Source organism: Rhinatrema bivittatum, chromosome 3 (assembly GCF_901001135.1).
Source record: "Rhinatrema bivittatum chromosome 3, aRhiBiv1.1, whole genome shotgun sequence".
NCBI lineage: Eukaryota > Metazoa > Chordata > Amphibia > Gymnophiona > Rhinatrematidae > Rhinatrema > Rhinatrema bivittatum.
The window spans coordinates 67572681-67589118 of record NC_042617.1 but is presented as its reverse complement, the minus strand read 5'-3'; the positions used below and the strand labels follow the sequence as shown (position 1 = coordinate 67589118).

General features: G+C 45.0%; 1 protein-coding gene across 1 annotated transcript in view; it reads left to right on the top strand.

Annotated features, from left to right (window-relative positions):
* The window catches only part of LRPPRC (leucine rich pentatricopeptide repeat containing), a 312777-nt gene that overhangs the window by 90334 nt on the left and 206005 nt on the right, over positions 1-16438 (top strand). The window contains 1 exon segment of the mRNA XM_029593332.1: positions 11933-12023. Within this exon segment, the coding sequence (XP_029449192.1) occupies positions 11933-12023 (91 nt within the window).

Genomic DNA, 16438 nt, shown 5'->3' with positions numbered 1-16438 from the left:
TGAACCTCCTGTTGGAGGGCCTGTGCCAAACGTCTCACCATTTTCCCCTCCTACAAGTAGCTCAGCAGTTAATCGATCTGGAATGGAATACGCCGGAGGCCTCATTCAAAGGGGGTCGGGCCTTGGCTGGCATGTATCCCTTAGACCCGGCAACCAAGGAGAAGCTGGCGTGCCCCCAGGTAGACGCCATGGTTAGCGCAATTGTGAAGCGCACCACCATTCCAGTGGAAGGGGGGACGGCCCTCAAGGATACACATGACCGGCACATGGACACCATTCTGAAACAAGCCTTTGAGGTGGCAGCCATGGCCCTATGGATTGCGACCTGCTGCACCATGGTGACACGTTCCTGTTTATCACAGGCTAGGAGCAACACCCCGGGAGAAGAAATGGAATCAGCTCTCTCATTCCTCACTGATGCAGCCTCCGACCTAGTCCGTACGGCAGCCAAGGGAGTGTCATCCTCAGTGGCGGCCAGGAGACAGCTCTGGCCACATAATTGGTCGGCCGACGACTCCTCCAAGATGCGCCTCACGAGAATGCCCTTTGAGGGATCCCTCCTGTTCGGCAGTGACCTTGAGAAACTGGCCAATAAATGGGGCACCTCTCCATTACCCCATCTACCAGAAGACCGGTCAAAGAGGAACCAGCGCTCCTTCCCCAGACCATCCAGAGGTAGAAACTCTCAGCGCTTCAACCCTTACAGGACTCGCTACCAAGCACCTCGTTTGCAGGCCAGGAACCAGTCCTTTCGGCCTAAGCACAACAAGAGGGGAACCGGCTCGGGTTCCGGTCCTGGCCGTACCCCGCAATGACAATCAGCCGACCCATCCGGGGATCGCGGCCATAGAAGGCTGTCCCTCTTCTACTGCAGGTGGGTTGAGATTACCTCGGATCAGTGGGTCCTCGCCATCATCCGAGAGGGGTATTACCTGGATTTTCTTCGGCTTCTGCCGGACAGGTTTGTGGAATCTCCTTGTTCGCCCATCAAGAGGACGGCCCTAGACGTCACTTTGCGGAGGCTCCTGTCCCTAAAGGCCATAATCCCAGTGCCTACAAGGGAGATGAATTCTGGGCATTATTCCATTTATTTCATCGTGCCCAAGAAGGAGGGCACTTTCCGGCCCGTCCTGGACCTCAAGTCAGTCAACCGATACCTGCGGGTCCCCAGCTTTCGCATGGAAACTTTGAGGTCTGTCAAAAATTCAGTACAGCCAGGGGAGTTTCTCACATCCCCTAGATCTGTCAGAAGCCTACCTGCATATCCCAATCCATCGGGATCATCAGCACTGTTTACGCTTCAAGGTCCTGGACCAGCACTTCCAGTTCCGAGCTTTACCCTTCGGGTTAGCCACCGCACCGCGGACCTTTACCAAGGTCATAATAGTAGTGGCAGCGTCACTCAGGAAGGAGGGAATCCTCTTCCATCCCTACCTGGACGATTGACTGATCCGGGCGAAGTCACCAGAGGAGAGCCGCTAGACAACCAACAGAGTTATAGCTCTTCTGGAAAGCCTAGGATGGGTTGTACACTTGAACAAGAGTTCCCTACAGCCTTCTCAGTCACTGGAATACCTAGGAGTCCGATTCGACACCCAGGAAGACAAGGTCAGCCTGACCTCCAAGAGAAGATCAAAGCTCCGGAATCGTCTAAAAGCCCTGCTGAGCGCCACCCGGCCCACAGCTTGGGATTACTTACAGGTCCTCGGCCTTATGGCATCCACTCTGGAAGTGATACCATGGGCGCGGGCTCATATGAGACCATTACAACGCGCCCTCCTCTCTCGGTGGAGCCCACGATCACAGAACTACACCACACACCTACCTCTACCAGCCAGAATGCGGAATCAGATACGGTGGTGGTTGCAGCCCGGCCACATGAGCCAGGGGTCAAGAATGTCCTCCCCAACCTGGACCCTGCTCACTGCGGATGCCAGCCTGAATGGATGGGGAGCACATTGTGAAGAACTCACCGCCCAAGGGCGGTGGAACAGAGAAGAGTCGGGGTGGAACATCAACCGGCTAGAGGCAGGGGCAGTCAGGCTAGCGTGCCTGCGATTTGCCCACAGACTTCGCAACAGAGCGGTCAGAGTGATGTCAGACAATGCCACCACCGTGGCATACATCAACTGACAGGGCGGGACCAGAAGCCAACAGGTATCCTTAGAAATAGCCCCCCTGATGACTTGGGCGGAAGCAAATCTCCAGGACATATCCGCCGTCCACATTGCCGGGAAGAACAACGCCGCGGCAGACTTCCTCAGCAGGGGAATGGCAGCTGTCGCCCTCAGCTTTCCAGATTTATTTATTTATTTATTTAAGATTTTTTTTTTTTTAAGGATTTTTATATACCGCAGTTCGTTAGCAAACATAACCTCGGTTTACAGAGAACATTAAATTAGCAACAAGCTTTACAATCAAAATTAAATTATAGCGAAACAAGTTTGTAAACAATAATAATGTAACTTATACATTAGGTTAATACACGATCAAACTCAACAATACATCCAAGGAGGTGTAGGGTACTGGAGGATCAAAATATCAAAATAGGGTACTGGAGGATCAAAATATCAGTATAGAAATAGCAGTTCAATAATGACAGAAAGTGAGGGTAACTCATACTAATTAGTGATATCTTGAAAATTCAAGATTAAAAGACTGATTATTACTATTATAGTCAGTATATTTTGAAATAAATGTTACCAAAATGAGTGTTAAGAGTTGTTGGCAAATAAACTGAATGAAGGAATGGGAAATTATTCTATACTCTCCAGATGATTGTGGATCGGTGGGGGATGCCGGGCATGGACCTACTAGCGGACAGGTCCAACGCTCAAGTACCCAGTTATTTCAGCCGCAGGCGGGATCCTCTATCCCAGGGGATCGATGCCCTGGTACAGCCATGGCCTCAGGGGATCCTGCTATATGCCTTTCCTCCATGGCCCCTGCTGGGCGCCATTATACACAAGGTTCAGCGGCACAGAGGCCTAGTTCTTCTAGTGGCACCGGACTGGCCAAGAAGACCCTGGTACGCAGACATGAGAAGACTACTGGCAGGGAACCCTCTACCTCTGCCTCCCTACAGGGACCTGCTGCGGCAAGGCCCCATCCTCCACGAGGATCCAGCTCAATTCTCTCTTATGGTCTGGCCCTTGAGAGGGCTAGATTGAAGAAACGAGGATACTCGGGGCCGGTAATAGATACCCTCCTCCGAGCACGCAAGTTCTCCACATCACTGACATATTTATTTATTTATTTATTTGAGGTTTCTTATATACCGATAGCCGTTTGCACATCGTATCGGTTTACATACAACTAAAAACTTATGGGCGGAGCCCTTTACAAAGAACAGTATAACAATGTGGAAACAAAATACAGGAGATATAATTGTAATAAATAGAACTGTACAATAAAAATACAAGAGATATATATATATATGTGTGTGCGGGTAGGGAGTATCGGAGTTACTGAGGGAACTATATTTAAGAGAATATCCTAAGGAGAACACTTAAGCTGGAGGGGTCATGATATTATCAATACAATAACTTTAAAACTATAACACATTGTAGGTAGATGGTATATATAAGGATATATATATATATATATATATATGGTATATATAAGGATCTGGAGAGTATTTGAAGCCTGGTGCAAAACTCACGGCACCAATCCACATGCCGCTAAGATCCCTATCATTTTGGACTTCCTACAAGATGGACTTCAGAAGGGTCTGTCCCTCAGCTCCATCAAGGTTCAGGTAGCAGCGCTGTCTTGCTACGGTCCCAGGAGTGACGGCAACAGCATTGCCGCACACCCAGACGTTTCACGTTTCCTGAAAGGAGTCAAACACATTCGTCCGCCACTAAATTGGCCAGTGCCCCTGTGGAACCTCAACCTAGTGTTGGAGTTTCTAGCGGGATCCGCCTTCAGACCCCTTCAAGGCCTGTCTCTCCGTTTGTTGACCTTGAAGATGGTGTTCTTGCTGGCTGTATGTTCAGCACGCCGCATCTCAGAGCTACAAGCACTGTCCTGCCGTGATCCTTTTCTCAGAATCACTCCAGAGGCTATTCATCTTCGCACGGTTCCTTCTTACCCAAAGTAGTCTCACAATTTCACTTCAACCAAACCATATCCTTGCCAACCACGGAAGGTTTGAAGAAGTCAGAAGGTCGAATACTGCGTCATCTCGACACCGGCAGAATACTGGCCAGATACTTGGAAATGTCAGAAGCCGTACGAAAGACTGACCATCTGTTCGCCCTTCACAGTGGGAAGAAGCAAGGAGAAGCGGCCTCACGGCCAACCATCGACCGCTGGATCAAAGAAGTTATCAAGGCGGCCTACGTAGAGGCAGGAAAACCAGGTCAAGGCTCATTCTACCAGAGCGCAAGCAGCCTCCTGGGCAGAAACTAGGATGCTGTCGCCTGCAGAGATATGTAAAGCGGCAACATGGTCCTCCCTCCATACCTTCTCCAGATTCTACCGTCTGGACGTCCAGGCCAGGGAGGACACAGCATTTGCGAGGGCAATCCTGAACAGACCTCGGGCAGCCTCCCGCCCAGTCCGGGAGTAGCTTTTGTACATCCCACTTGTTTTGAGTCCATCTGCTACACGCTAGGAAATGTCGAGATTACTTACCTGATAATCTCCTTTTCCTTAGTGTATGCAGATGGACTCAGCATCCCGCCCGGCTGCCGGTATACATGGGGATTCGCCGACTCACGGTAAGCCATGTTTGCTTATATAGGGCTTCCACCCTGCCGGGTGTCGATGCCTTCCGGTTAAGTACACTGGCGGTCTCCAGCTACCATCAATTGGTCAGGGTAATCCTGTTCATTTAAACGATCGGTCAGTCACACATATATCCATAAAAGCTTTTGCAAGGAAGATTACTGAATTGCTACACTTCCTGTGGGGGTATATGTACCCGTGCTGACGTCAGATCCGTCTCCAACTGCTAGCACGAGCACACTATATCCCACTTGTTTTGAGTCCATCTGCATACACTAAGGAAAAGGAGATTATCAGGTAAGTAATCTCGACATTAGCCACTCTTATTGCTGAAGTGGTGTCTTCTTTGAAGTTGTCTGATACTGACAGAGGAGCCTCATATTTTGGATTCCATCCTTAAAGGAGTTTGAAAATCCTATAACTTTTTTCCCCTTCATTCTGAGGTTGAGGAAATGGTACGTACAGAATGGAAGGTTCTTCTAGGACAGTGTTGTCCAACCTTTTGGTTCGGGGGGACCACATGAACAATTGTTGAACAGCTCACGGGCCGGATTAACAATATCGCTATTAAAAACACCAAATTACAACTTGAGAGAGTTTTTAGACCAGTGTAGTCCAACAGTCTACTCTACTCTAAAATTTAGATTCTAAAAAGTTAACCAAAGTCTCCCATGTCATAAGGACGCAACGTCATATGCTAATCACGTTCAGTGGGAAATCTGACACTACTTTTGTTTACACACATAGTCTGTCAGTTCCAACTGTAGAGCTTGCAATGCGCAATGAAGCTCTTAAATGTTCATCTGTAAGCAGAAACTGTGACTTTGTTTTTGTGTTTTTCATTCTTGAAAGCAACTGTTCTCAACAGTACGTGCTACCAAACAAAGCAATGAACTTCTTGGCATCTTGTGACAGATTGGGGAACCTGTGCGGTGAAACATAAAAACTGTAGAATCTCAGATCATTCTTAATTGCAGTGAGTTCCATCTGGTATTGATCAGCACAGTCTTTGGGATCAGTTTGAAACGGATTACTCAGTAGCTTCATGACATCAGTATGTTTTCTGAACGCCTCGAACCTTTGTTTGAAGTCATCAATCAGTATGACAAGTAATTCTGAGTACTTCTCATGTTGCACTGTATCAGTAGGTCTCGTGGAAAGGACTGTCAAGTGTACAACTTTCTTCAGAATCAACTGTGAATGAATAAGCTCCAATTTCTCAATGAATGTAACGACATGTTCGTACAATTTGTGTCGGCTGATTCTTTCCTTGAAGTTTCACTTCAAGTCTGCCATATATTTGGTCATATCAACCAGAAACGCCAACTCACCCACGAATTATCATCTAGGAAACTTATATCCTTCCCTTTGTTGGCCATGAATGTCTTTATTTCATCACATATACTCCAGAATCTGGATAGTGTTCCTGACCTGCTCAGCCATTGAACTTGGCTGAAGTAAATCACAGGAAGAGCACTCAGTTATTCGTCTCTTTCCATCCTAACAAATTAGGACAACCTGTGGGTAAGCAGACTTGCTCCTCCTGGTTGGCGGACTGCATATCTTTTTGCTATCAGCAAGAAGGCATTCCTTTCCAAGACCATGTTAAAGCATACTCTGTGAGGGCCATGGCGACTTCAGTAACACACCTAAGATCGGTGCTGCTTCCTGACATTTGCAGGGCTGCCACCTGGAGTTCTCTCCACACTTTCGCAGCCCACTATTGCTTGGACAAAGCCGGAAGACAGGATTCCATCTTCGGCCAATCTATCCTTCGTAACCTATTTCCAACATGACGTACCAACACCCTTCTGCCTGCCTGGTGGGGTACCCATACCGGAGAAGGTTTTCATGGGTAATGATTCAGAGGGACTGAACCAAATCACTGTGAACCTAGAAGATGTGGTAGGTCTGATTGACAAACTGAAGAGTAGTAAATCACCTGGACCAGATGGCATGCACCCTAGAGTTCTGAAGGAACTCAAAAATGAAATTTCAGATCTATTAGTAAAAATTTGTAACCTATCATTGGCCTACTGCATTGTCAGGGTTACTGATCCGACACCCTGCTTGTACTGTTTCCATGATGCGGAGTATGTTTCTGCTCGCACTCTGATCACTCCCCTGCCTTAGTCATCCCTGCTACACATGAGGGTTTTGTATCTTAGTCATTTCTATGGTTTTTCTTTGTGGAACCCAACTCTTTTTCAATCTGGACCCCTTGTGGGTCGGCTTCCTCACAGGCAAAAGGGAGATGTGTAGTGCTTTTGCACTGTGAGGTTTCCCGCTTTGTCCTGCTCGGACAATCTATAGCTAGGGATTCACCCATGTGTGAGGACTACCATCCTTCTTGTCCTAGGAGAAAGCAGAGTTGCTTACCTGTAACAGGCGTTCTCCTAGGCTAGCAGGATGTTAGTCTTCACGAAACTCGCCTGCCTCCGCTTGGAGTTGGTTTCTCCATTTATTAGTTATATCATGGACTGGGGGGCAGGGTGATGACTACAGCTGCACATGCTCTGTAGGGCATGTTGAAAGCTCTAGATTCTTTGAGATCAAAGTTCCGTGCCGGGCTGCATCTGATGTCACCCATGTGTGAGGACTAACATCCTGCTGTCCTAGGAGAATACCTGTTACAGGTAAGCAACTCTGCTTTCCTGATGTTGGACTAAAAGGGTTTAAGGATTTAAGCAAAAGGTATCCATTGCCACCTGAATCCTTTCAGATGCCTTGAATTGGTGCATTGGTTTCTTTTGTTACTCGCAAGACCACGTTCCCAATGGAGGGTGCCGCTGCCCTTAAGAATCCTCAAGACAGGAAGAGTGAAATATTCTTAGAGAATTTATTCGCATCAACTACTTTGTAATTACAGGTGCCCAAATGTGAAAGTTATGTAGCTCGGGAGCTTTTGTATTGGATTCAGCAGCTTTTAGAGAGTCAGAAGATATCCCATATGAACTTGGGAGTGGAATTCCTGACCTCTTCTGTCTCTGCCAGGAGACTTACAGTTATGCCAGTGGATAGCTGATACATACTCCAAAATCCATTTGACCAAACTTCCCTTTCACTGAAACTTGTTATTTGGTGAAGATTTGGAAAACCTAGTCAAGATTCTAGGAGAACCTAAAATCTGAAGCCTCCAGAGGATAAGGCCTGAGCTTATTTTCGGTCCAGAAAGGGATGGAGGCAATTTCGGGACTCTAGAAGCTACATGGCTAGGTTCAAGAATAGGACACAGTCCTTTTGTGGCACTAGAAAAACCAAGGGAAAATCATCTAGCTCTGCCAGAGACAGTTGCATCTCTCAGTTGAGAGGCGGGTCCACTCCCAGGTGACTTATGTAGGTGGAAATCTGCGGTTTTATCAGGAGTGTACCTGAATAAATTCAGACTTAAGAGTGCTAGAGGTTATTCGGAATGGTTACCCTCTTGATCTTGCAGCTCCAATTCCTGATGCCTTTATGGGGTCTCCTTGCACTTCACCCATCAGAAGGTAAGTTGTATAAGCTACTCTCGAGAGGCTACAGGGATTGACTCAATTCCTTGCAAGTAACAGGGTCTCGGTTACTGGTCCAAAAGAAAAATGGTTCCTTCCAGCCTATCCTCGATTTGAAATGGGGTGAACAGTAAGCTTCACATTTCTCACTTCCGTATGGAGACTGTAAGGTTTCTGTTAGTGGCAGTGTGTCAAGCTGAGATTTTTTAGTGTCTGGACCTGTCGAAAGCGTACTTTGTACCCATCAGAGAGCAATATCAGAGATTCTTCACTTTTGCATTTTGAACAAACACTTTCAGTACAGGGTACTTCCATTTGGTTTTGTAACTGTACCAAGAACCTTCACAAAAGTAATGGTAATCATGGTAGCCCCTTTGTGAAAGGAAGGCATCATGGTCCATCTCTACCTCAGCGATTGGCTGATTTCATGTCAAGTCTCACCAAGAGGCTCTGTCCACATCCAAAAGAGTAGTACAAGTTTTAGACGACTTGGGCTAGATAATACATTTCCCAAAGAGCTACCTTCCCTGTCCCAAACCCTAGAATACCTAGGAGCCCTTTTCAGTATGAAGAAGGGAAGATCTATGTGACTCGGAAGAAGGTGACTAAAATTGTAAACTAGGTGCAGGTTTTTGCTGCCAAGGAGGCAACAAGAGTGTGGAATTGACTTTTATATTCTGCCTTTCAGCCTCTTCAAAGCAGTTTACATTAGGTACTGTTGGATTACCTACAACATTTGAGTACCATGGCAGCCACATTAGATTTGGTAACCTGGGCCAGAGGCCACATGCAGCCACTATAGATGTCCATTCTCTCTCGCTCATCTTCGTAGATGCAGAATTATGAGGTTAGTCTACATCCCTCTGAGAAGCCTTCTTGAGTGATGGTCATCACTGCTTAACTTGCAGAGAGGATAGTCTTGGAACTTCTCCTGTAGGTACTTGTCCCAACGGAAAGCAGTCTATTGGGATGGAGTGCTCCTTGCTAGGATCAGGTAGTGCAAGGTCTTTGTTCAAAGGAGGAAACCTTGTGGTCCATCAACAGACTGGAAACCAGGGCCATCAGGATAGCATTGCTTCAATTCCTCCCTTTGGTGAAAGGGAAAGCAAGTTCAAGTTCTGACAGACAGTGCCACGGCAGTGGCATATGTGAACAGAAAAGGGGGCACATGCAGCCATGGAGTGTCTGAGACAAACCTGTTGAGATGGGCAGAACAGAATCTCCTGCAAACTCTTGGCGGCTCATATTGCTGGGCAAGAAAATATGCAAGCAGACTTTCTCAGCAGGAGCACACGATCCAGGGATGTCTGAGTTTAGCAGGGAAGAATTTCAGAAGATTGTGGATCAGTGGGGGCTACCTCTGATGGATTTAATTGTCATTCAGAGCAATGCCAAAGTGCCTTGCTGCTTCAGTCAATGCAGGAAGGTTGGAATACAGGGAATAGATGTCCTAGTTCAACCCTGGCCATAAGAGGATTTGTGTACCTGTTTCCATTCTGGCTACTGATAGGGCAAAAGGTAAGGATTGAGATTAGTGTGGCTCCAGACTGGCCCAGTGTTCTTGTGAGGCTTTTGACTGATTCTCCTCTGAGATTTCACAAGATAGAGGATTTCTTAATATAGGGACCAATTTTCATGGAAGATCGGTCTCCATTTTATCTTATGGCTTGGCTCTTGAAAGGTCGCAGTTACATAAGAAAGGGTAATCTTTTTCTGTAATATTTACTCTTGAAGGTACATAAGAGTGCTACTTCAGTGGCTTGTGTCAGAGTGGTGCTCTTTTGAGGTTTGTTTAGAGAATGGTTAATCTTTCTACGGCGATCAGATGTTTGTATCATTTTGAATTTATTACAGAGAGGTTTGGACAAGGGTTTAGTTCTCAAAGGTTCAAGTAGCAGCCATCTCCTATTTTAAGGGTAATGTTCAGGATTCTTGTAAGCTGTACAAAAACATTCAAAGCAGTGCTGAAGACTTACTTGTTCAGGCTTGCATTTGACTAAGATATTGAAGTGACTTTTATGATTTTGTTTCCTCTGTCTTTGATACCAGCCTATTCCCATTGGAATGTTATATATGTGATTTAGCTACTTTTTTTTTGTTGTTTTTTTTAATACTATGTATATTTTATTGTAAACTGCCTAGGGCTTTGGTAGTGGCGGTATAGGATTATGAATGAATAAATAAATACTCTGTTTCCTCCCACTCAGATATTTCATGTTTTCTTCAAGGGGTAAAGCATATTCAGCCCCTCCGTTAAGCTGCTAGTTTCTCAGTGGAATTTGAATCTAGTGCTTCAGGCCTTATTAAGTTCTGTTTGAGCCTTTCAAGCAGGCATTGCTTTAGGGTTTTTCTCTGAAAATGATCTTTTTGATGGCTGTTTATACAGGCAGACATATTTTGGAGTTGCAGGATTTGTCGTGCAGAGATCCATTTTTTTATTTCACCAGACTGTTTCTCTTTGACCTGTCCCTTCTTTTCTTCATAAGCAGGTTTCTGCCTTTCGTTTGAATTGAGCTATATCACTGCCATCCTTTACTAGGGATAAATGTCAAGGTAAAGAGAAGTCTTTATGGTTTCTGGATGTTCGTCGAGCCTTCTTCAGATGCTTGATATTTACTGATACTTTTCAGAAGGTTCAAAGGTCCACGCAAGGGCGAAACAACCTCTAAAGTGACTTTGGCTCAGTAGATTAAAGAGATAATTGTATGAGCCTATAATTGAAGTGTCTGAAAGTTCCAGATGGTCTTCGTGCTCACTCTACAACAGCTCAAGTGTTATCAGGAGCAGAGCTCTGCAGGACATTTGTAAAGTTTCTTGCATATCTTTATGAATCAGTAAAGATTGGATCTACATCTCAGAGGACACAGCCTTTGGGGCTGCAGTTTTGAAAGTGGCCCTAACCTCTTCCCACCCAGTTTAAATGGACTTGGGTACTTTCCATGCATCTGGACTGGTGTAGCAGGATGATAGGGAAAGTGTAATTTGTTCTTACTTGATTATTTCCTTTCCTTGATTTCTGCTACACCAGTCCAAAACCTGCCCTGGAAGGTAGAGGTCTGTGAGATATTACTTTATTCTTCTTTTTGCAGAGAACTTGTTTCATCCTAGAAAATTCCTGAGTTACTGTTATTATGTAAGTACTCCATTTAAAATAGTCCTATTCTCACCGTATACTGTTCTATGTTGGGGAGACTTTTTTGATGAAAGCATTCACATAAAAAAAACGGGTTCTTTTGGATAATTTCTAATTATTTCTTGCTTTATCACGGGAATACTGGCTTGTGCCGGGCTGCACGACTGCATATGCAGGATGATATCACAGAAGCAGCTGTGTCATCTATCTTCATCTTCTGGCATGAGGAGATAACCTTCGAGTCTGGACTGGTGTACTAGGACTCAAGGAAAGGAAAATTATCAGATAAGATCAAATTTCTCCATAGCTGCAACAGTGTGAGTGAAAATTGGCATGAAAGCGGATTTCATGCATATTGATACCTGTGGAACCTGCAGGTTGATTTTATGCATGTGTAAAGAGCTTTGAAATCAAGCTCTTTTATGTAAACAGAATGGTGAGAATGGAGGCTTGGGTGGAGCTAGAGGGCATCAGGAGTGGTTTCTTAACAAATGTTATTTTGCTTTCAGTTCATTAGTGAAAACAAAAAAGAATGAAATACTATTGTGGGTGAGATTTTGCCATTTTTGTCTCATAGGAATATGGCTGTCCAGTGAACTCGGAACTATATGCATCCGAATTAAGAACCGAAGCAATAAATGGAAGACTGCATAACCTTGTATCTCTGTGTAAGTGTACTCTAACCACTGTAGATTAGCAGAAGTAATTCGTGAACCAGAATACTATTTGTGAGATTGCATGTATGCTGGCAGGTACACACCTGCATGTTATAAGTACCCTGGACCAAATCTGACAGCTTGTTATTACTGCTTATTTCAAGGCAAGTTCAGCATATCCCTAAAATTATATTTGACTGAGATTAACTGCCCTGCTGGGGGGGGGAGAGAGAGAGAACTACTGTATAATAGAGCACATTTCTGGAGAGAAGTAATATCATAGAAAGCTTTGGTGAAGCTTCCTATGCCATGCACGACACCTGTGATTCTCTCTTTACAGCCTTGTCTCTTCTTTTAAGGGATTCTGTTGGAATTATGTTTTGTATCACTGAGTTATCTTGCACTTACTTTGTTCTAGGCTTCTATACTGCTGTGTATGCTTACTTGCTTCCTGTTTCTGTGTGATTTGAGTTACTGGTTGCTTACAGCTCCATTTTATGTTGTTAAAATCAGTGCTGTTTTATTGGTCTTATAAAGAATCAACTTCTTGTTTATTTTTTCTTTAGAAGGCATCTTCTTATCTAAACTAACTCCACTGTGCCACAAAAAATAGCAGATTAAAAGAAGATAGACAAAGCCAGAATTGATAGATATCCCTTAGCCAGTGCAGAGTGAGAAGTTCTCAAATAAAACAAAAAACAGTAAGAGAAGCCAGGTAAGCAAATTACAACATAAGAATATAAGGCTTGCTATACTGGGTCAGACCACTGGTCCATCAAACCCAGTATCCTGTTTCCAACAGCGACCAAGCCAGGTCACAAGTATCTGGCAGGATCCCAAGGGCTAGATTCCAAGTTGCTTATCCCAAGAATAAACAGTGGATTTCTGCACTTGTACCTTAATAATGGTTAATGGACATTTCCTCCAGGAACTTGTCCAAACTTTTTTTAAACACAGCTATACTAATAGCTTTCACCACATCCTCTGGCAACGAATTCCAGAGCTTAATTATGCATTAAGTAAAAAAATATTTTCTCTTATTAGTTTTAAATGTATTACCCAATAACTTCATTGGGGTAGATTTTCAGACGAGCGCGAACAGCCTACTTTTGTTTGCGCTCCAGGCGCAAACAAAAGTACGCTGGATTTTAGTAGATACGCGCGCAGCCGCGCGTATCCACTAAAATCCTGGATCGGCGCGCGCAAGGCTATCGATTTTGTATAGCCTGCGCGCGCCGAGCCGCGCTGCCTCCCCCCGTTCCCTCCAAGGCCGCTCCGAAATCGAAGCGGCCTTGGAGGGAACTTTCCTTTGCCCTCCCCTCACCTTCCCCTCCCTTCCCCTACCTAACCCACCCGCCCGGCCCTGTCTACACCCCCCCCTTACCTTTGTCGGGGGATTTACGCCTCCCGGAGGGAGACGTAAATCCCCGCGCGCCAGCGGGCCTGCTGCGCGCCGGGCCGCGACCTGGGGGCGGGTACGGAGGGCGCGGCCACGCCCCCGGGCCGTAGCCACGCCCCGTACCCGCCCCCAAAACGCTGCCGACACGCCCCCGGAACGCCGCGACGACCGGGCCCGCCCCCCGACACGCCCCCGACACGCCCCCCTCCGAGAACCCCGGGACTTACGCGAGTCCCGGGGCTCTGCGCGCGCCGGGAGGCCTATGTAAAATAGGCTTCCCGGCGCGCAGGGCCCTGCTCGCCTAAATCCGCCCGGTTTTGGGCGGATTTAGGCGAGCAGGGCTCTGAAAATCTACCCCTCATTGTGTGTCCCTTGGTCTCTGAATTGTTTGAAAGAGTAAACAACTGATTAGCATTTACTCGTTCCATTCCACTCATCATTTTATAGATCTCTATCATACCTCGCCTCAGCTGTCTCTTCTCCAAGCTGAAGAGTCCTAACTTATTTAGCCTTTCTTCATAGGGGAATTGTTCCATACCTTTTATCATCCTGGCCACCCTTCTCTGTACCTTTTCTAATTCTCTATATCTTTCTTGTGATTTGCTGACCAAAACTGAACACAATACTCAAGATGTGGTCACACCATGGAGCGATACAGAGGCATTATGATGTTCTCTGTTTTATTCTCCATTCCTTTCCTATAATCCCTAGCATTCTATTTGCTTTCTTGGCTGCTGCTACACTCTGAGCAGAAGATTTCAATGTATTTTCAACAATGACACCTAGATCCTTTTCCTGAATGATAACTCCTAATAGGAACCTTGCATTTTGTAACTATAATTTGGGTTACCCTTCCCTAAGTGCATCACTTTGCACTTGTTCACATTACAATTCATTTGCCATTTACATGACCAGTCTCCCAGTTTGACAATGACCTCTTGCAATTTTTCACAATCCTCTTGTGATTTGACAACTTTGAATAATTTTGTGTCATGAGCAAATTTGATTACCTTACTTGTTGTTTCCATCTCCAGGTCGTTTATAAATATATTAAAAAGCATTGGTCCCAGAACAGATGCAATGAATATAATTATCCAGGCATTAAGCATTTCACAAACAAGTTGTGTTAAATAAACTGTGACAAAAGGCATCTGGCAACATTTGGAACAGTAAAGAGAGGCCATATCCTTGTGGGAAAATAAATGTTAAGTGTGAGATAGATATTGTCAAGTGGGAGAAAGGAAAGAGTCTGCTGCTATATAATACAGAGTGTAGAATTTTTAATTGAACAATCCTCAACTCTGGTAGATGTAATTTAGAAGGAAGAAGTTGCATAACTAGAAATTCAAGGACACACCCCTGGCTATCCTATGTAGTCAGAAGTTTTGATGTGTGCAACATAGATTGGCGGACTTCAGAAAAAGTCCATCATGCACTTCTACAAGAAGAATAATGCCGAATTAACATATAGTGCATGCCGAATTTGAAGAAAATGTGACAGTTTTATTTTCTATCATTACAAGAAATTTTGGACATTTTGCAAGGGATTGCTATTTTGCATTAAAGGAAATAAAAAATCCTCAGAATGCAAAAGGGACTAAATATTTTTCAAGCAATGAAAAAGATTAAAGAAAAAATCAGAGCAAAAGAGTCATCTAATGACGAGAGCACCACTGGATCCACCAGATAGCAAATCATATAGATTAAGAGATGGATGCCCACAAAACTAGAAGGGTTTTTTAATAGTGTTTACTGAAAGCATTGATCATAAAGAACGTAAAAAAGAAAACAATATGAATACCATTTTATATTTATTTTCCCATCCCCCCTCTCCCCTCCGGCCCCCCTCCCAAGTACAACATCACATAGGACCGCTAACGTAGGATCTCAAATGCACATTATTGTTTAAATGGTTTCCAGATCTCAATAAATTTTGATACAGAATCATTACGAATAGCAGTTAAACACAGGCCAGTTCCAGCTGCCCTGGTGTGGTGTGCATGGCCTTCATTCCTCCCCCCCCCCACCCACTGTATACAAACAAGGCGAGTGATGGAGGGGTGTGGGGCTGAACTGTACACAAATAAAATACTACACAGACTACTGCCTCAGCTATAGGTCCTAACGCCTGTTGGAGATTTATTTATTTATTTATTTAGGATTTTTATATACCGACATTCTCGATACAAATATCAAATCAAGTCGGTTTCCATAGAACAAAACTGTCGCGGTTAAGGCGTTACATTAAACAGGCGTTACATAAAACAGGGTTTCTGAACATAAGAACATAAATATTAAATAGACAACAATAACTCGTCAAAATAACGTGGATAAATGTAGGGATTAGCTAAGAAGGAGGGTAGGCTATATAGGGGTATACAGGTAACAGAACAATGTTGAAGGGTATATACAAAGAGTAATGCATGAGCTAAAGAACTGATGCATCAGTAATGGAGTCTTTCAAAGCAAGTGGGCTGTCCAGATAAGGCGTGGTCGGGCCTTGAGGGGATATGGGCGGTTGAGGAAATAATAGAGGGCTATTTTGTAATTTGACCGGTGTCGGAGTGTTCCTGCGATTCTGGATAAGCTTGCCGGAAGAGCCACGTTTTTAGGTTTTTCTTGAAAGTTAGATGACATGTCTCTTGGCGTAGATCTGGCGGTAATGAGTTCCAGAGGGTGGGCCCGGCTGTGGAAACAATGTAGAAATTCAGTAGGAGGAAGTCAGCAGCAATCAGTTCTTATGTGTGATTAGATTTAGCCAATATGCCCATTCTTCTTGATCTCCTTTTTAGATGTGCCCCATGGACAAATGAAGGTTAGGATTGTGGGATATTCCTTCATGCACTGGGCAACTGGAAGGCATAAGACCACCCACACGGGCCTCACTTAGACCTGGCTTCTTATAAGGTTCACATTTCTTGGTTGGGCACTCACAGAATGCAATGGGATCAACACTCATCTTTCTTGTGGTGCCGGAAGGAAGTGGTTGCAGCTCCGGAAGTAGTGATAATCCACCTCGGGGGGGGGG